The sequence below is a fragment of the Salvelinus alpinus genome, chromosome 16, assembly GCF_045679555.1.
Source record: "Salvelinus alpinus chromosome 16, SLU_Salpinus.1, whole genome shotgun sequence".
NCBI lineage: Eukaryota > Metazoa > Chordata > Actinopteri > Salmoniformes > Salmonidae > Salvelinus > Salvelinus alpinus.
The window spans coordinates 24,255,804-24,277,131 of NC_092101.1; the positions used below are offsets into that span (position 1 = coordinate 24,255,804).

Below are 21,328 nucleotides of genomic sequence, written 5' to 3' on the forward strand. Positions count from 1 at the left end.
GTGTGACCACCAGAGAGAGAATGATCTGGTGTGACCACCAGAGAGAGAATGATCTGGTGTGACCACCAGAGAGAGAATGATCTGGTGTGACCACCAGAGAGAGAATAATCTGGTGTGACCACCAGAGAGAGAATAATCTGGTGTGACCACCACAGAGAGAGAATGATCTGGTGTGACCAGCAGAGAGAGAGAATGATCTGGTGTGACCACCAGAGAGAGAGAATGATCTGGTGTGACCACCAGAGAGAGAGAATGATCTTGTGTGACCACCAGAGAGAGAGAATGATCTGGTGTAACCACCAGAGAGAGAATGATCTAGTGTGACCACCAGAGAGAGAATGATCTAGTGTGACCACCAGAGAGAGAATTATCTAGTGTGACCACCACAGACAGAATGATCTTGTGTGACCACCAGAGAGAGAGAATAATCTAGTGTTAACACCAGAGAGAGAGAATGATTTGGTGTGACCCTGAGAGAGAGAATGATCGTGTATGACCACCACAGAGAGAATGATCTTGTGTGCACCACCACAGAGAGAATGATCTGGTGTGACCACCAGAGAGAGAATGATCTGGTGTGACCACCAGAGAGAGAATGATCTGGTGTGACCACCAGAGAGAGAATGATCTGGTGTGACCACCAGAAAGAGAATGATCTGGTGTGACCACCACAGAGAGAAGGATCTGGTGTGACCACCAGAGAGAGAGAGAGAAGGATCTGGTGTGACCACCAGAGAGAGAGAGAGAATGATCTGGTGTGACCACCAGAGAGAGAGAATGATCTGGTGTGACCACCAGAGAGAGAGAATGATCTGGTGTGACCACCACAGAGAGAATGATCTTGTGTGACCACCACAGAGAGAATGATCTGGTGTGACCACCAGAGAGAGAATGATCTTGTGTGACCACCACACAGAGAGAATGATCTTTTGTGACCACCACAGAGAGAATGATCTGGTGTGACCACCAGAGAGAGAATGATCTAGTGTCACCACCAGAGAGAGAGAATGATCTAGTGTGACCACCAGAGAGAGAATGATCTGGTGTGACCACCAGAGAGAGAGAATGATCTGGTGTGACCACCAGAGAGAGAATGATCTGGTGTGACCACCAGAGAGAGAGAATGATCTAGTGTGACCACCAGAGAGAGAGAATGATCTAGTGTGACCACCAGAGAGAGAGAAGGATCTAATGTGACCACCAGAGAGAGATAATGATCTGGTGTAACCACCAGAGAGAGAGAGAATTATCTTGTGTGACCACCAGAGAGAGAATGGTCTGTTGTGACCACCAGAGAGAGAATGATCTGGTGTGACCACCAGAGAGAGAATGATCTGGTGTGACCACCAGAGAGAGAGAATGATCTGGTGTGACCACCAGAGAGAGAGAGAATGATCTAGTGTGACCACCAGAGAGAGAGAATTATCTAGTGTGACCACCACAGAGAGAATGATCGTGTATGACAACCAGAGAGAGAGAATGATCGTGTATGACAACCAGAGAGAGAGAATGATCTAGTGTGACCACCAGAGAGAGAATGATCTGGTGTGACCACCAGAGAGAGAATGATATTGTTTGACCACCACAAAGAGAATGATATTGTTTGACCACCACAGAGAGAGAATGATATTGTTTGACCACCACAAAGAGAATGATATTGTTTGACCACCACAGAGAGAGAATGATATTGTTTGACCACCACAGAGAGAGAATGATCTAGTGTGACCACCAGAGAGAGAGAATGATCTAGTGTGACCACCAGAGAGAGAGAATGATATAGTGTGACCACCAGAGAGAGAGAATGATCTGGTGTAACCACCAGAGAGAGATTGATCTAGTGTGACCACCAGAGAGAGAGAGAATGATCTAGTGTGACCACCAGAGAGAGAATGATCTTGTGTGACCACCACAGAGAGAATGATCGTGTATGACAACCAGAGAGAGAGAATGATCGTGTATGACAACCAGAGAGAGAGAATGATCTAGTGTGACCACCAGAGAGAGAATGATCTTGTGTGACCACCACAGAGAGAATGATCGTGTATGACAACCAGAGAGAGAGAATGATCGTGTATGACAACCAGAGAGAGAGAATGATCGTGTATGACAACCAGAGAGAGAGAATGATCTAGTGTGACCACCAGAGAGAGAATGATCTAGTGTGACCACCAGAGAGAGAATGATCTGGTGTGACCACCAGAGAGAGAATGATATTGTTTGACCACCACAAAGAGAATGATATTGTTTGACCACCACAGAGAGAATGATCGTGTATGACAACCAGAGAGAGAGAATGATCGTGTATGACAACCAGAGAGAGAGAATGATCTAGTGTGACCACCAGAGAGAGAATGATCTTGTGTGACCACCACAGAGAGAATGATCGTGTATGACAACCAGAGAGAGAGAATGATCGTGTATGACAACCAGAGAGAGAGAATGATCGTGTATGACAACCAGAGAGAGAGAATGATCTAGTGTGACCACCAGAGAGAGAATGATCTAGTGTGACCACCAGAGAGAGAATGATCTAGAGTGACCACCAGAGAGAGAGAATGATATAGTGTGACCACCAGAGAGAGAATGATATTGTTTGACCACCACAGAGAGAAAGATCTAGTGTGACCACCAGAAAGAGAATGATCTGGTGTAACCACCAGAGAGAGAGAGAATGATCTGGTGTGACCACCAGAGAGAGAGAATGATCTGGTGTGACCACCAGAGAGATAGAGAATGATCTGGTGTGACCACCACAGAGAGAATGATATTGTTTGACCACCAGAGAGAGAGAATGATCGTGTATGACAACCAGAGAGAGAGAATGATCTAGTGTGACCACCAGAGAGAGAATGATCTGGTGTGACCACCAGAGAGAGAATGATATTGTTTGACCACCACAAAGAGAATGATATTGTTTGACCACCACAGAGAGAGAATGATATTGTTTGACCACCACAAAGAGAATGATATTGTTTGACCACCACAGAGAGAGAATGATATTGTTTGACCACCACAGAGAGAGAATGATCTAGTGTGACCACCAGAGAGAGAGAATGATCTAGTGTGACCACCAGAGAGAGAGAATGATATAGTGTGACCACCAGAGAGAGAGAATGATCTGGTGTAACCACCAGAGAGAGATTGATCTAGTGTGACCACCAGAGAGAGAGAGAATGATCTAGTGTGACCACCAGAGAGAGAATGATCTGGTGTGACCACCAGAGAGAGAATGATCTAGTGTGACCACCAGAGAGAGAATGATCTGGTGTGACCACCAGAGAGAGAATGATATTGTTTGACCACCAGAGAGAGAATTATCTAGTGTGCCACCAGAGAGAAAATGATATTGTGTGACCACCACAGAGAGAATGATCTAGTGTGACCACCAGAGAGAGAATGATCTGGTGTGACCACCAGAGAGAGAGAATGATCTAGTGTGAACACCAGAGAGAGAATGATCGTGTATGACCACCACAGAGAGAATGATCTAGTGTGACCACCAGAGAGAGAATGATCTAGTGTGACCACCAGAGAGAGAATGATCTAGTGTGACCACTAGAGAGAGAGAATGATATTATGTGACCACCAGAGAGAGAATGATCTTGTGTGACCACCAGAGAGAGAGAATGATCTGGTGTGACCACCAGAGAGAGTGAATGATCTGGTGTGACCACCAGAGAGAGAGAATGATCTGGTGTGACCACCAGAGAGAGAGAATGATCTTGTGTGACCACCAGAGAGAGAATGATCTGGTGTGACCACCAGAGAGAGAGAATGATCTGGTGTGACCTCCAGAGAGAGAATGATCTGGTGTGACCACCGCAGAGAGAATGATCTTGTGTGACCACCACAGAGAGAATGGTCTGGTGTGACCACCAGAGAGAGAATGATCTTGTGTGACCACCACACAGAGAGAATGATCTTTTGTGACCACCACAGAGAGAATGATCTGGTGTGACCACCAGAGAGAGAATGATCTAGTGTGACCACCAGAGAGAGAGAATAATCTAGTGTGACCACCAGAGAGAGAGAATGATCTAGTGTGACCACCAGAGATAGAGAATGATCTAGTATGATCTAGTGTGACCACCAGAGAGAGAGAATGATCTAGTGTGACCACCAGAGATAGAGAATAATCTAGTGTGACCACCAGAGAGAGAATGATCTAGTGTGACCACCAGAGAGAGAGAATGATCTAGTGTGACCACCAGAGAGAGAGAATGATCTAGTGTGACCACCAGAGAGAGAGAATGATCTATTGTGACCACCAGAGTGAGAGAGAATGATCTAGTATGACCACCACAGAGAGAATGATCTAGTGTGACCACCAGAGAGAGAGAATGATCTAGTGTGACCACCAGAGAGAGAGAATTATCTAGTGTGACCACCAGAGAGAGAGACTGATCTAGTGTGACCACCAGAGAGAGAGAATGATCTAGTGTGACCACCAGAGAGAGAGAATGATCTAGTGTGACCACCAGAGAGAGAGAATGATCTATTGTGACCACCAGAGTGAGAGAGAATGATCTAGTATGACCACCACAGAGAGAATGATCTAGTGTGACCACCAGAGAGAGAGAATGATCTAGTGTGACCACCAGAGAGAGAGAATTATCTAGTGTGACCACCAGAGAGAGAGAATGATCTAGTGTGACCACCAGAGATAGAGAATAATCTAGTGTGACCACCAGAGAGAGAGAATGTGCTGAATAAGGGAAATTAAACATTTCAATAATAATACTAATCTGAAGACATGCACTATGTTTTTTTCTGATCCTATTGCCAAGGACAAATTATATACAGCGTTATAAAGGTAGTTGAATAAAATATATTTTGCTTGTTTGATGGCTTTATCTATTGAATTCTTCCCTAGATTGCAGGGTTCCTGGGGGTGCTGTGGTGTATGAGCATCCTGTCCTGTCTGTACTCTGAGTACACCATGCTGCCCATGCAGGTCAACCCCCTCATCCTCTATGGCTTCATGCTCCTCTTCCTCATCAACCCCTTCAAGACTGGCTACTACAAGTCTCGCTTCTGGCTGCTCAAACTTCTGGTGAGCTCCTTCTCCACTGGGACTACTGTATTATAATGATGCAATGATATCAGTACAATGAAACCCGACTCAACTGGTGTTTGTTTGTACCACACTGTATTTGATGTCTATCTCCTACTGTATTGTGTTTTGTTGTATTCAGCTTGTTTTTTATTTGTCTGATGTTTGCTGGCCAGGGGGATGGGGATGGGGGGGTAGGAGGATTCGGTGTGTGTGTGAGACAGAGGCCAGTGGGGTGAGGGATAATAGAATGCAGGCGGGTCCCTGGGGATGTGGCGGCTGTGACTGTACAATCATTACAGGGATGGATCCATCAGTATGCTGCTCCTCCAATCCTCCCCATCCCTCCGAGCCATTCCACAGCCCTCTCCAGCTTTGATTGGGCTCCACTGGGGCCTGTGCAGCATCCTAGAGAGCCACACACCCACACTGAACACAGGAACTAACCAGAGAACAAACACATAATCAGAGAACAAATCGAGACAGATTGCCTGGTGTGTTTGTTTACACAATGAATACATTTTGAGGAAGGTTTATCTTCTGAATGTCTATAATTTCTGTGTATGGAGATGGTATGGAGATCAATAGGGGCATATATTGCCAGGTAGAAATCTTTCATTAGCTCACATATATAACAGGATGAATCAATATTGTTTGACATTTGCAACTGAAACAATCTGGGACTAGGTCAGGCTGTGTAGCACCCTGGAGGCAAGAGGGGGAGAGTATCATTCCCATTCACCCACAGTCTCATTCGCAGACCCGTGATAACATGATCCAGTCCCAACAGAAACCATACCCAAAGCACAAGTAAACCCAATCATATTAGGCTATATTAAATCAGACTTCTCCAGGGCCATGCACTTGATCCTGTGCTGCTCCCAGACCATCATGTTTGTGGACGTGTGGTGTGTCGGATAGTGTGTCAGCAAAAATATAATTTCTCTGCAAATCAAGTCTTATATCTCCCTCTCTAACTTTAAGCATAGTAGGACTGCTGGCTGTTGCAGAGCTCATGACCTCAACATGTCCCAGCTCATTTGGAGAGTAGCTTCCTGTTCTGCTCTGCCCTCTCGTCTTCCACTACTCTAATTAAGCAACAAGGCCCGAGGGGGTGTGGTATATGGCCAATATACCACGGCTAAGGGCTGTTCATATGCACAACACAGAGTACCTGGATACAGTGCTTAACGTGGTATATTGGCAATATACCACAAACCCCTAAGGTGCCTTATTGATATTATAAACTGGTTACCAACATAATTAGAGCAGTAAAATAAATGTTTTGTCATACCCGTGGTATACAGTCTGATATACCACAGCTGTGAGTCAATTTGCATTCAGGGATCGATCCACCCAGTTTATAATACCCTGTACATTACAGCCTCATTTGCTGCATGACAATGAGCTTCCTCAGTGTTCAAGTCTTGTATACATGGTTTTAGCCCAGGTCTTTACATGTGTGTCCCTTCTCTTTGGTTATTTGTAATGTCTTAAATGGCTTATTGTGAGACAAGCATTGGGAGTTCTAGTGGCATTAGTATGCAGAGGTGTATTGTAGACAGAAGAGCTGTCAATGTTATCTTAACCTCAGACTATTGTTTCTACACCTGCATTGCTTGCTGTTTGGGGTTTTAGTCTGGGTTTCTGTACAGCACTTTGATATATCAGCTGATGTAAGAAGGGCTTTATAAATACATTTGATTTGATTTATTCCAACACACATTGCACCCCTTCAGTGGAAGCATATGTATTTAATCAGATCTCCTGTGTCTTGTATGGGACTACTAACTCTGTCTGTCTGTCCTCTCCCTAGTTCCGTGTGTTCACGGCGCCGTTCCACCGTGTGGAGTTTGCAGACTTCTGGCTGGCCGACCAGCTCAACTCTCTGGTGATTGTACTGATGGACCTGGAGTATCTCATCTGCTTCTACAGCTTCGAGCTCAAATGGACCGACCGCAAAGGCCTTCTGCCCATGTTCAACAGTGAGTTAGACCATAACGAATACCTACCGTTGCTCTGTAAGTGCAGAACTGTCATGTCAGGTATGCAGTGAGGTAACAGCTGAATGTATGTAACCCAAACCTATATATCATGCTGGTTCAGCAGCTCTATTCAAACTCATCTATAACAGTATTGTTTTGTTTAGGAGACATGTACTGAGGTGGAATGGTTTAGCTCTCTCTGACTCCAGTCAATATTCAGTGGGATCTGTCTGTCTGTCTGCCTGTCTGCCTGTCTCTGTCTGACTGTCTGTTTGTTTGTCTGGAAAATGAGTTATTAATGGTTCTCCTCAGTAATTTGCAGCCCTCTGCTGTGGCCTGAAAAATCAGCAGCGAGGTAATTGAATGGAAATGTTTGTGTCCAGCAGTGTGACTCTCATGTTGATTATCTGTCCACTCAGAGAGTCAAATCAAATCAAAATGTATTTGTCACATGCTTCGAAAACAACAGGTGTAGACTAACAGTGAAATGCTTACGGGCCCTTCCCAACAATGCATGGAGAAAGAAAATAGAGAAATAAACACGTAATAATAAAATTAAGTAATGATAACTTGGCTATATGCACAGGGTACCAGTACAGAGTCAATGTGCAGGGGTATGAGGTAATTCAGGTAGATATGTACATATAACTAGGAAAAAAGTGACAGATAATAAACAGTAGCAGCAGCGTATGTGCCTGGAGTCTTTGACAATTTTTAGGGCCTTCCTCTGACACCGCCTGGTATTTCCATTACACACTTTGTAACAGGACAAATATAAACACCCGCTAAATTATTATTATTATGATTGTGATTATTATTATTCTGTGTGTGTAGGAGAGCGGAGAGGGGACAGCACAATGTAGGTGTATGGCAATGAGTCAAAGCATTGGGACTACAGCTAGCTAGTCCATAAATGATCTTGAGCTGTCTCTCAGTGAGTCCAACAAACCCATTCCATTCTAACAGAACAGTTCAAAAGGTCAAGCTACAGTATAAGAATGGTTGATACCAAAACCATATACATAATGAAAATATGGCTGTGTTTGATAAATGTTTGAATGTTTTGGTTGTTAAAATGTAATTTCCTCCCCCATTCCCACTAGGTGATTACACATGCCACAGTTACTCCTATGGTCTCCGTGCCATCATCCAGTGTCTGCCTGCTTGGTTCCGTTTCGTGCAGTGCCTCCGTCGGTACCGAGACACCAAGCGAGCTTTCCCTCACCTGGTCAACGCTGGCAAATACTCCACCACCTTCTTTGTGGTCACCTTCGCTGCACTCTACAGCACCCACAAAGGTAAGGAGACACACCTAGCTTTTTGAGCCAGTTGGACAGGAAGGGGAGGATCATGGGAAGTGGAGTACCAGCAGAGGTGTCATTGAGCTGTGGTCTGACAACAGACCATTGTTTTGCTGTGATGGGAGGGGGATGTCAGGCTGAATGCTGAAGCTCAGAGCATCACAAGCTGTATGAAGACAATGAAAGCAGACCAGACCTTGAGTGCAAATGGTTTGCCACTGGAAGATGTCAAGCCTGGATTTCTTCTCTGTTTGTCAATGCCTCATTATAATGGAAATGAAAAAAGTACAAAAGCGTAGCATGGTATAAACAAGGTTTAGCTCAGAGAGAGAGAGAGAGAGAGAGAGAGAGAGAGAGAGAGAGAGAGAGAGAGAGAGAGAGAGAGAGAGAGAGAGAGAGAGAGAGAGAGAGAGAGAGAGAGAGAGAGAGAGAGAGAGAGAGTGAGAGAGAGAGAGAGAGAGAGAGAGAGAGAGAGAGAGAGAGAGAGAGAGAGAGAGAGAGAGAGAGAGAGAGAGAGAGAGAGAGAGAGAGAGAGAGAGAGAGAGAGAGAGAGAGAGAGAGAGAGAGAGTGAGAGAGAGAGAGAGAGAGAGAGAGAGAGAGAGAGAGAGAGAGAGAGAGAGAGAGAGAGAGAGAGAGAGAGAGAGAGAGAGAGAGAGAGAGAGAGAGAGAGAGAGAGAGAGAGAGTGAGAGAGAGAGAGAGAGAGAGAGAGAGAGAGAGAGAGAGAGAGAGAGAGAGAGAGAGAGAGAGAGAGAGAGAGAGAGAGAAAAAAAAAAGCTTGTCATTCTCCAGCTCCACAATTAGCCGCTGGTTAATCTGGTTCAGAAGTGTTATCACAAAAGAGGACATAGACATGGCCCTCAGTCTCCAAATGCATCCCTTCAATATTCTGCCTTTGTGCTATCTCATATCTTGGCTGCATAGATGTTTGTCCAAGTGGATAATTTCAAAGCAGTTTGCTAAGCGGTTTTTGCCATTTCATTATTTATATGCTTGTCCATCAACAGTTATATATTTATTTGTGCAAATGCCAGCTTTTAAACTTCCGCTCAACCTTTGAAAATGTTAAATGTTACTGCACAGCATGATTTTTGCTTCATTTTTCTTTATACATTTAAATCAATGTTTGTGTTTCTTCTGTAACCTGACTCTCCAATTGGCTGACAGTTTGGAGGCAGTGAGGAGGTTTTAGGTTCTTAGGAAATGAATCCATTAAGGCTTTTTCCTCCTCCAGTCAGTCGGTCCATTCCTCTAGTCTTCAGCCCTGTGGACCCTGGACTAATGAGCCCTCTTCATTTCATATGCTGTGTGAAGACCTGTTTCATCCCCCCCTTTTTAACAGAGAGGTAGAGTCGGCGGCGTTAAGTGAGAAGGGATGGAGGGAATATCCAGACTACCATACCCACTTAACCCACAGTCTTTCAACTGCGTTGGCATGGCTACCAAATTGAGAATTTACAAAAAGTGTATGCACAGGGTTTCCATAGATATTTGAAGTATGTTCTTCATAGTCATTAGAATCTAAAAGAGATGCATATGGGTTAGACTATTAAAAATATGAAAATACTTATCAAATTGTCCAGTCCATTGCTCTTTATTGTTGCTAGACTCAGTCTGAGTCACAGTATACAGTATATGTTGGTATGTCTGCTGTATGGGCCTATCGACTGAAGTCTAGCCAGATGTGAATGTGGAGGTGAGGTGCATCTTGGCCACAGAGTTTGACAGTTCTGTTGTGACATACAGTAGATGGGATAGATAAATGAGGCCTGGACCCAGTGGACCGGATCCTAGCACCTAAATTACAGAGCATCTGTTTCATAAGCAGAACAGAGCGCCGCACAGCACACATGATGATCATCGCTCAGTATTGAATCATGTTCATGCCGGGCACAGCAGTAGTAAATCAGCATAAGAAATGTTGGCAGGGCTCCCAGGTTGTGTATGGATATATCACCTTCATTATACATCCAAGTAGTGCTCTGTTGCTACCTCATGACCTCATTGATTCCAGTATTACACCAATACCACAGAGAATTGTGCTATATTCACATTACAATAAATGTATAATAATGCAAAAGGGACTCAATGCAGAGGCTAAAATGTACCCTCCTACTAGGTTTTAAGATATAGTAAAGGAGTTGGATTAATTTGAATGCAGGTTAAAGACTGAAGTTGTGCAGATACTGTTTTGGCAGTCCTGTGAATAGATGATTACAGTAATAATAATCTATAATTAAATCAAAGACCGATGCTGTGTATGTTGTCCCAGCTGATGTTCCGGGAAATGTAGAAAAAGGACGAAGGGATTTCCTGACTTTAGAGTTTAGAGTCCCCAGAACCACAGGATATTGAGCCTGACAGTATGGCAAAATACTTTATTCAGGATCAATATGGCATCTGCTCTTGTACAGTAGTAGCTTCATTTAATTAAAATAAAATGTTACTCGACACTTGCTTCGTAAACAAAAGGTGTAGACTAACAGTGAAATGCTTACTTACAGGCCCTTCCCAAAAATGCAGAGACAAAAAATTTAGAAATAATAGAAAAGTAGAGCAAGTAATAATAAAAGTAATAATAAATACTCAATGAGTAATGATAACTTGGCTACATATACAGGATACCAGTATCAAGTAGATGTGCAGGGGTACTGTTACGCTCGTTAGATGAATTAGACCAAGGCGCAGCGTGGTAAGCGTACATCTTTCTTTATTTAGATGAACACCAAAAGATAAACGAACGTAACGTTCTCCAGGCTACACAGTAACTGTACAAAAACAAGATCCCACAAACTCAGGTGGAAAACAGGTTGCCTAAGTATGATCCCCAATCAGAGACAACGATAGACAGCTGCCTCTGATTGGGAACCATACCCGGCCAACAAAGAAATAGACAAACTAGAATGCCCACCCAAATCACACCCTGACCTAATCAAATAGAGAAATAAAAAGGCTCTCTAAGGTCAGGGCGTGGCAGGTACTAATTGAGGTAGATATGTACATATAACTAGGAATAAAGTGACAGATAATAAACAGTAGCAGCAGCATATGTAAGTGCAAAAAAGGTCAATGCAGATAGTCCGGACAGCTATTTGGTTAACTATTTAACTGACTATTTAGCAGTGTTATGGCTTGAGGGTATTTTTATTTATTTCACCTTTATTTAACCAGGTAGGCTAGTTGAAAACAAGTTCTCATTTACAACTGGGTAGAAGCTGTTCAGGATCCTGTTGGTTCCAGAGTAGACTTGGTGCGTCGGTACCGCTTGCCGGGCAGTAGCAGAGAGAACTATGACTTGGGTGGCTGGAGTCTTTGACAATTTTTGGGTCCTTCCTCTGACACCACCTAGCATAGGTCCTGGATGGTAGGGAGTGGCCCCAGTGATGTACTGTACGCACTACCTTCTGTAGCACCTTGCGGTCGAATGCCAAGCAGTTGCCATACACAGCGGTGATACAGCCAGTCAAGATGCTCTCAATGGTGCAGCTATAAAACTTTTTTAGGATCTGAGGGCCCATGCCAAATCTTTTCAGCCTCCTGAGAGGGAAGAAGCATTGCTGTGCCTTCTTTACATCTGTGTTGGTGTGTGTGGACCATGATAGATCCTTCGCTGGTCAACACATGCTCTGAGTACGTGTCCTGGTAATCCGTCTGGCCCTGCGGCCTTGTGAATGTTAACCTGTTTAAAGTTCTTACTCACATCGGTTATGGAGAGCGTGATCACACAGTCGCCCGGAACAGCTGATGCTTTCATGCATGGTTCAGTGTTGCTTGCCTCGAAGAGAGTATAGAAGGCATTTAGCTTGTCTGGTAGGCTCGCGTCACTGTAATAGGCTCGCGTCATTGTAATAATCATTTGTAAGCCCTGCCTCATCCGACGAGTGTCGGAGTTGGTGTAGTAGGAATCAATCTAAGTCCTGTATTGATGCTTTGCCTGTTTAATGGTTGGAATATGTACGTACGGTCACTCTGGGGACGACGTCGTCGATGCACTTATTAATGAAGCCGGTGACTGATGTGGTGAACTCCTCAATGCCATCGGATGAATCCCGGAACATATTCCAGTCTGCTCTAGCGAAACAGTCCTGCAATTTAGCATCCACTTCATCGGACCACTTCCGTATTGAGCGCATCACTTGTACTTCCTGTTTGAGTTTTTGCTTTTAAGCAGGAATCAGGAGGATAGAGTTATGGTCAGGTTTGACAAATGGAGAGCGAGGGAGAGCTTTGTACGTGTCTCTGTGTGTGGAGTAAAGGTGATCTAGAGATTTTTTGCCTCTTGTTGCACATGTGACAATAAATTTGTTTCCCTGCATCAAAATTACAGGCCACTAGGAGTGCCGCCTCTGGATTAGCATTTTCTTGTTTACTTATGACCCTATACAGCTTGTTGAGTGTGGTCTTAGTGCCAGCATCAGTTTGTGGTGGAACATAGACAACTACAAAAAATATAAATGAAAACTCTCTTGGTAAATAGTGTGGTCTACAGCTTATCATGAGGTACTCTAATTCAGAAGAGCAGAACCTCAAGACTTCCTTAATATTAGAGATCGCGCATAAGCTGTTGTTACCAAAGAGACACACACCTCCTTCCTTGAACTTACCCGACGCTGCCAGTGTGTCCTGTTGATGCATAGAAAAAACTGCTAGATGTATATTATCAATGTCCTTGTTTAGCCACTACTCTGTGAAACATAGGATATAACAGTTGTTCAGGTCCCGTTGATAGGAAAGTCTTGAACGGAACTCGTTTGTTCTCCAGTGATTGTTTCATCAGGGTGCCCGCACGTCGGCCTCTCTTAAGCCGCCGTTTTCATTTCCAACGCTCAGAGATTATGGTCTGGGGTGAGCAGTATGTCCTTTGCCTCTGACTCTTTGAAGTAGAAATCTTCATCCAAATCGAGGTTATTAATCGCTGTTCTGATGTCCAGATACTCTTTATAGCCATAGGAAACGATGGTGGAAACATTATGTACAACAACAGTTAATTAAGATCCGCGCAAAAAACATAAAATAGCAGAATTGGTCTGGTGGGAAAGACAATGATTGGCCGATAGAGTGTGGGTGGGACAATGGATCAGGTAGAAGACATGGACTAGGTGAGAGACAGAGGGAAAATGTTCCTAAGACTAAAAATATATTAATATGAAAAAAGTGTTAACGCTAAAGAGGAATAATAGACCTGCCGAGGTAGGTGAGAGTAAAACGACAATGAAGATGAAAGAAAAAGTTGAACTCATGTGAAGGATCATCAGATATAAGAGGAGAAAGGAGAGGAGGGAGGGAGGGATGGAAAGAGGGATGGCAGCAGTGGAAGAGGGGAAGAGGATGGACTTGCTCGAGGAGAGTGAGCTGTAATAACCTTCCTGCGGCGAAACACATCTCTGGCGGATGCTGCTGGAATAGAGATGAGACTCAGGGCCAGGCCATGGCTTGCTGACTGAGTAGGATTTAGTTGTCTATGGACACACGGAGCTGCCAGAACCACTGCATAGGAAAGAGCTCAAAGTTCTAACACTCCCCAAACCAACTAACAGGGTCATGATACCCACTGAACTCTGCCTCAACCCTGTTACAACAACACTATCTCTCTGGGACATGCTGCCTATTATGATCAAGCATCATATTCAGTTGCAGGTTGAGTTGAGATATAACTACCGGTATCTGTAATGTAAATCCATATCAATAGAAATTATACTCCAACCAGGCAGGTACTAATATCACTACACAGGCTCACTATCTCACTACCAATCAGCCATGTGAATTCAACACGAGACCACTTTCCCTGAATCAATAACCTTTGTTTGTCTTGCTAGGTCTCAGTGTCTGATTGGATAGGCTCTGTGAGGAGAGGGGGGTGGTGAAAGTGATGGGGCAGGCAGGTAATAGATTCTTTATCACCTGAACAGCAGTACAAGACAGCCCAGGCAGGCAGCACCGCAGCAGATAACAACCCAAAGACAGATGATTGCTTTTCCCGGGTTCCCAGGTGCTGATTATTACCTTCAATAGGAGGCCTGTCCTGAGCCTGTCATGGCAACGTCCCACTCTTAAATGTCTTTTAACCGCTTAGGCGCCTGCTAGACACAAACATTTAGTGAGCGTGACAGAAGCAAGTGACCGCCGTTACCCTCTATTGAGCTCCAGATCAATGACTAGCCACCCACACTAGACTAGACCCTGGTGGACATCAGTCCTACAGAGCCCTTCAGGCCAACCAGAAAGGCTTAGTGATGGACGAGTGGTATCTTATGTGATCATATTCAAAGTGTTTTGATTTCAGATCTATCATATCAAATCAAGTGAAATTGTATTGGTCGCGTACACAGATTTGCAGATGTTATCGAAGGTGCAGCTAAATGCTTGTGTGTCTAGCTACAACAGTGCAGTAATACCTAGCAATAATACAATATAAATAAACAATGCAAACATAATCCAGATATTTTTTTCAATACATTTCAGTACTAGCAATGTCACGGACTGGAATATATATGTATATGTATATGTATATCATCAATCTACACACAATACCCCATAATGACAAAGCGAAAACAGTTTTTAAGAAATGTTTGCACATTTAGAAGAACAAAAACAGAAATGCCTTATTTACATAAGTATTCAGACCCTTTTCTATGAGGTCAGGTGCATCCTGTTTCCGTTGATCATACTTGAGATGTTTCTACAACTTGATTGGAGTCCACCTGTGGTACATTCAATTGATTGGACATGATTTGGAAAGGCAAATGCCTGTCTATATAGGGTCCCACAGTTGACAGTGCATGTCAGAGCAAAAAAGTAATGAGGTCGAAGGAATTGTCCATAGAGATCCGACACAGGATACCAAAATATTTCTGCAGCATTGAAGATCCCCAAGAACACAGTGGCCTCCATCATTCATAAATGGAAGAAGTTTGGAAATAACAAGACTCTTCCTAGGGCTGGCCACCCAGCCAAACAGAGCAATCGGGGGAGAAGGGCCTTGGTCAGAGAGGTGACCAAGAACCCAATGGTCACTCTGGCAAAGCTCAAGAGTTCCTCTGTGGAGATAGGAGAAGCTTCCAGAAGGACAACCATCTCTGCAGAACTCCACTAACCAGGCCTTATGGTAGAGTGGCCAGACGGAAACCACTCGTCAGTAAAAGGCACATAACAGCCCGCTTGGAGTTTGCCAAAATCCCCCTAAAGGACTCTCAGACCATGAGAAACAAGATTCTCTGGTCTGATGAAACCAATGGTCTGACGAAACCAACTATTTGGCCTGAATGCCAAGCGTCACGTCTGGAGGAAAACTGGCACCATCCCTACGGTGAAGCATCGTGGTGGCAGCATCATGCTGTGTGGATGTTTTTCAGCGGCAGGGACTGGGAGACTAGTCAGGATTGAGGGAAAGATGAACGGAGCAAAGTACAGAGAGATCCTTAATGAAAACCTGCTCCAGAACGTTCAGAATGTTCAGGGGTGAAGGTTCACCTTCCTACAGGACAACGACCCTAAGCACACAGCCAAGACAAAGCAGGAGTGGCTTCTGGGCAAGTCTCTGAATGTCTTTCAGTAGCCCAGCCAGATCCCGGACTTGATCCCGATCGAACATCTCTGGAGAGACCTGAAAATAGCTGTGCAGCGACGATCCACATCCAACCTGACAGAGCTTGAGAGGATCTGCAGAGAAGAATGGGAGAAACTCCCTAAATACAGGTATGCCAAGCTTGTAGTGTCATAACCAATAAGACTTGAGTCTGTAATCGCTGCCAAATGTGATTCAACAAAGTACTGAGTAAAGGGTCTGAATACTTATGTAAATGTGATATTTCCAGGTTTTTATTATAATAAATTACAAACATTTCTAAAAACCTGTTTTCACTTTGTCATTTCGCTTTGTCATTTCTCAGTTTCTCGCTCCCAGCTTTGAGGCACCTGTACAATCTATCTGTATCTGTAATTGTTTGTTGATGCAGTAGTTTGGTGGTGTTAGGATGCTCCAGTTTTCCTTCATTCCGGATTTACACATTTTGGGACACAAGTTTGTCCTTCAAACTTTAATGAGTATGTAATGTATAATGTATGTAATCCCAATTGCCTGCTGTGAACATATCAAAAATACTTTTTTAAAGGAGACGTAAAACATTTAAGTTTGAGGGATAAATCTCATCAGGAAATATTTATAATATTATTAATATTGGGTTAATGCGGGGACACGGTACTAGATGAGGTAGCCTGATGCAGAACCCACTGTAGAGTGAGAGCAGGGCTAGAGGGACCAATGTAATTCTCGGTGAAAAATGTCCCCTGTTACTTTCCTGGCGCTCTGGTGGCAGTATGTGGGAGGCATTGGTCATGACGGTTGGCACTGTCCCTGTCTCAGCCCTGCTGGAGTCTGTGTGTGGTCAGGTCAGACTGTGTATCTGACAGTCTGTCAGTGCACACACAACCATGCATGCACACACTGGAGCGTCGTCTCTTGGACCAACAGGCTCCGAGACAGCTTCTACCCCCAAGCCATAGGACTGCTAAATAGCCATAAGACAGCTAAATAGTTAATTAAATGGATACCCAGGCTATCTGAATTGACTCTATTTTGTACTGACTCTATGCACACTCACAAGACTATATATACACACTGTATGTACACTCCCTCACGCACACTAGACTGTCACTCACCACAAAACCCACACACATTCACATACACTATATATGAACACAAACACATAACACACACACAAGCATACAGACACAACACATCCCCAAACACACACACTGTAACGGTCCTGACCTGTTTTATGTTGTTTTTGTATGTGTTTAGGTCAGGGCATGTGTTTTGGGTGGGCAGTCTATGTTATCTGTTTCTATGTTGGTTGTGGTTGCCTGGTATGGCTCTTAATTAGAGGCAGGTGTTTTGCGTTCTCCTCTAATTAAGAGTCATATTTAGGTAGGGTGTTCTCACTGTTTGTTTGTGGGTGATTGTCTCCTGTGTCGTCGAATGTATGTACCATACGGGACTGTTTGGCTGTTCGTTTATTTTGATGTCGTCTGTTTCCTGTCCGTGAGTTTACGTTTAGTTATGTAAGTTTATGTTCAGGTTTCGTCAACGTCGTTTTCTTGTTTTGTATATTTGAAAGTGTTTTGTTTCGTGTTGCCATCGTCGTGTTAAATAAAAAGATGGCTTATTTCCCTACTGCTGCATTTTGGTCTGATGATCCTTCTCTCCTCTCCTCGTCCGAGGATGAGGAGAGAGACAGCCCTTACACACACACACACTTTCACACTCATAATAGGCTGCTGCTACTCTGTTCTTATTTTACTCTTGTTATTATCTATCCTGATGCCTAGTCACTTTACTCTGCCTTATGCACATATACAGTGGGGCAAAAAAGTATTTAGTCAGCCACCAATTGTGCAAGTTCTCCCACTTAAAAAGATGAGAGAGGCCTGTAATTTTCATCATAGGTACACTTCAACTATGACAGACAAAATGAGGAAAAAAAATCAAGAAAATCACATTGTAGGATTTTCTATGAATTTATTTGCAAATTATGGTGGAAAATAAGTATTTGGTCAATAACAAAAGTTTATCTCAATACTTTGTTATATACCCTTTGTTGGCAATGACAGAGGTCAAACGTTTTCTGTAAGTCTTCACAAGGTTTTCACACACTGTTGCTGGTATTTTGGCCCATTCCTCCATGCAGATCTCCTCTAGATCAGTGATGTTTTGGGGCTGTTGCTGGGCAACATGGACTTTCAACTCCCTCCAAAGATTTTCTATGGGGTTGAGATCTGGAGACTGGCTAGGCCACTCCAGGACCTTGAAATGCTTCTTACGAAGCCACTCCTTCGTTGCCCGGGCGGTGTGTTTGGGATCATTGTCATGCTGAAAGACCCAGCCACGTTTCATCTTCAATGCCCTTGCTGATGGAATGAGGTTTTCACTCAAAATCTCACGATACATGGCCCCATTCATTCTTTCCTTTACACGGATCAGTCGTCCTGGTCCCTTTGCAGAAAAACAGCCCCAAAGCATGATGTTTCCACCCCCATGCTTCACAGTAGGTATGGTGTTCTTTGGATGCAACTCAGCATTCTTTGTCCTCCAAACACGACGAGTTGAGTTTTTACCAAAAAGTTCTATTTTGGTTTCATCTGACCATATGACATTCTCCCAATCTTCTTCTGGATCATCCAAATGCTCTCTAGCAAACTTCAGACGGGCCTGGACATGTACTGGCTTAAGCAGGGGGACACGTCTGGCACTGCAGGATTTGAGTCCCTGGCGGCGTAGTGTGTTACTGATGGTAGGCTTTGTTACTTTGGTCCCAGCTCTCTGCAGGTCATTCACTAGGTCCCCCCGTGTGGTTCTGGGATTTTTGCTCACCGTTCTTGTGATCATTTTGACCCCACGGGTGAGATCTTGCGTGGAGCCCCAGATCGAGGGAGATTATCAGTGGTCTTGTATGTCTTCCATTTCCTAATAATTGCTCCCACAGTTGATTTCTTCAAACCAAGCTGCTTACCTATTGCAGATTCAGTCTTCCCAGCCTGGTGCAGGTCTACAATTTTGTTTCTGGTGTCCTTTGACAGCTCTTTGGTCTTGGCCATAGTGGAGTTTGGAGTGTGACTGTTTGAGGTTGTGGACAGGTGTCTTTTATACTGATAACAAGTTCAAACAGGTGCCATTAATACAGGTAACGAGTGGAGGACAGAGGAGCCTCTTAAAGAAGAAGTTACAGGTCTGTGAGAGCCAGAAATCTTGCTTGTTTGTAGGTGACCAAATACTTATTTTCCACCATAATTTGCAAATAAAATCATTAAAAATCCTACAATGTGATATTCTGGATATTTTTTTCTCATTTTGTCTGTCATAGTTGAAGTGTACCTATGATGAAAATTACAGGCCTCTCTTATCTTTTTAAGTGGGAGAACTTTCACAATTGGTGGCTGACTAAATACTTTTTTGCCCCACTGTATCTACCTCTAATACCCCGTGCCCCTGCACATTGATCTGGTACTGGAACAGGACTCCCTGTATATAGATTCATTCTTCTGTATTTTATTCCTCTTGTGTAACTATTTGTAGTTTTATTATAATGTTTTAACTCTGCATTATTGGGAAGGAGTCATAAGCATTTCACGGTAAAGTCGACACCCGTTGTATTCGGTCATGTGACAAATAAAATGTGATTTTTGACACCCTACACACACACACACACACACACACACATACACACACACACACACACACCTGCTGTTACTTACTGGTCATATTCCTTCATGGGGAAAAATAACAATACAACAGACTATTCTAAGACGCACAGTAGACTTACCCAGGGGATTCACCATAGTCAATTTCAGTTCAGTCAGAACTCTCCACCTGGGTAAAGGAGGCTGGTGTGAATAGTTGGGTGTGAATAGTTGTCATAAGAGTGGTTGTGTCACATTGCGTGACGTGTCTTCCAGGCCTGGGTGTCCTGTTGGTGTGTGAGTCTCTCAGTGTCAGGCCACACTGTTCTGTCACAGCGGGGGAGAGCCCAGAGCCCAGAGCCCAGGCAGATCAGACTAGAATACCTCAGTCATCAATAATCCCCCAGGCATTCAGGCTGTCGCTGGAGCAGCATGGGAGTCTGGCCCAGTCAAAATACACAGCTATGACACAGCGAAATCAACATGACACTACTGCAGAGCTGTTTACCACTACAAATTCTAACTGGCATGATGTCAATGTTCAAGACGAAATCAGAACATAATAAATATACTTTTTATTAGTAGTGAATTGCCAAACTGAAGGACACATCAACATGTTGTTTCAAGAGCCTCTGAATAGTTTACTAAGAATTAGCATGACATTTTCCATCCATGGTAACCTGTCTCAGTAAATGTAATACTTATGGTAGAAGTTCTCCCTCTGGTGGGGATAGTGAAGACCAGAGACGAACGTGTATGCACAAGCTGCTGTCTCTGTCCGCAGTTCAAAGCAGGCAACTTATGTGTTATTCTTAATTATCAAGGTATATGCACACAGATTGGGCAAAATGTATTTATTTATTTTATTTAACTACCGGTATACAGACTAATGATGGACTCATTGCTTTGTGTTGGGCTTCCCAGAACAAAAGCATTCCGATGCAGACATGTTCTTCTACCTGCTGATGGTGTTCTCAGCCGTCAGCTCCCTGTACACTCTGATTTGGGACCTGAAGATGGACTGGGGCCTGTTTGACCGTGGAGCAGGGGAGAACACCTTCCTTAGGGAGGAGATTGTCTACCCACAGAAAGTGAGCATCACACACACATAACCTGCATAAACACACACAGCACGGCACACACACACTCGTCCTCTGACCTGACTTCTCCGTTATATTTTCCAGGCGTACTACTACTGTGCCATCATAGAGGACGTGATCCTGCGTTTTGCCTGGACCATCCAGATCTCCCTCACCACCATGACCAACATCCCCTCTGTGGGAGACATCGTGGCCACCGTTCTGGCTCCTCTAGAGGTGTTCAGGTGGGTTACAGTATCACAGAGCTGGACAGACTACTTCTCTCTCTGTCTCTCTGCCCCCCCCTCCCTCTCTTTCTCTCTTTCTCTCTCTCTGCTCATTATGTTATACCTCATTCTTTATCCACACACAGGCGTTTTGTCTGGAACTTCTTCCGTCTGGAGAATGAGCACCTGAATAATTGTGGTGAGTTCCGTGCCGTGAGGGACATCTCGGTGGCTCCGCTGAACGCTGACGACCAGACGCTGTTGGAGCAGATGATGGACCAGGAGGACGGAGTCAGGAACCGTCAGGGCAAGAAGAGCTGGAAACGCAGCTACAGCCTGTCCCTGCGGCGCCCCCTGCTGTCCTCTCAGTAAGAACCTCCTCACACACACACAGACACACACACACAGACACACACACACAGACACACACACACAGACACACACACACAGACACAGACACACACACACAGACACACACACACACACCAAAAATACACATAACTTATGGC

The 21,328-nt window shown here is 44.1% G+C and overlaps 1 protein-coding gene across 1 annotated transcript in view; it reads left to right on the plus strand.

Moving 5' to 3' along the window:
• LOC139541189 (xenotropic and polytropic retrovirus receptor 1 homolog) overlaps nucleotides 1-21,328 on the plus strand; it is a 117,660-nt gene that overhangs the window by 91,876 nt on the left and 4,456 nt on the right. Inside the window, exons 9-14 of the mRNA XM_071345562.1 lie at nucleotides 4,874-5,053; nucleotides 6,870-7,038; nucleotides 8,142-8,336; nucleotides 20,438-20,604; nucleotides 20,698-20,837; nucleotides 20,966-21,187. Of these exons, the coding sequence (XP_071201663.1) occupies nucleotides 4,874-5,053; nucleotides 6,870-7,038; nucleotides 8,142-8,336; nucleotides 20,438-20,604; nucleotides 20,698-20,837; nucleotides 20,966-21,187 (1,073 nt within the window). The remainder of the gene's footprint in view (nucleotides 1-4,873; nucleotides 5,054-6,869; nucleotides 7,039-8,141; nucleotides 8,337-20,437; nucleotides 20,605-20,697; nucleotides 20,838-20,965; nucleotides 21,188-21,328) is intronic.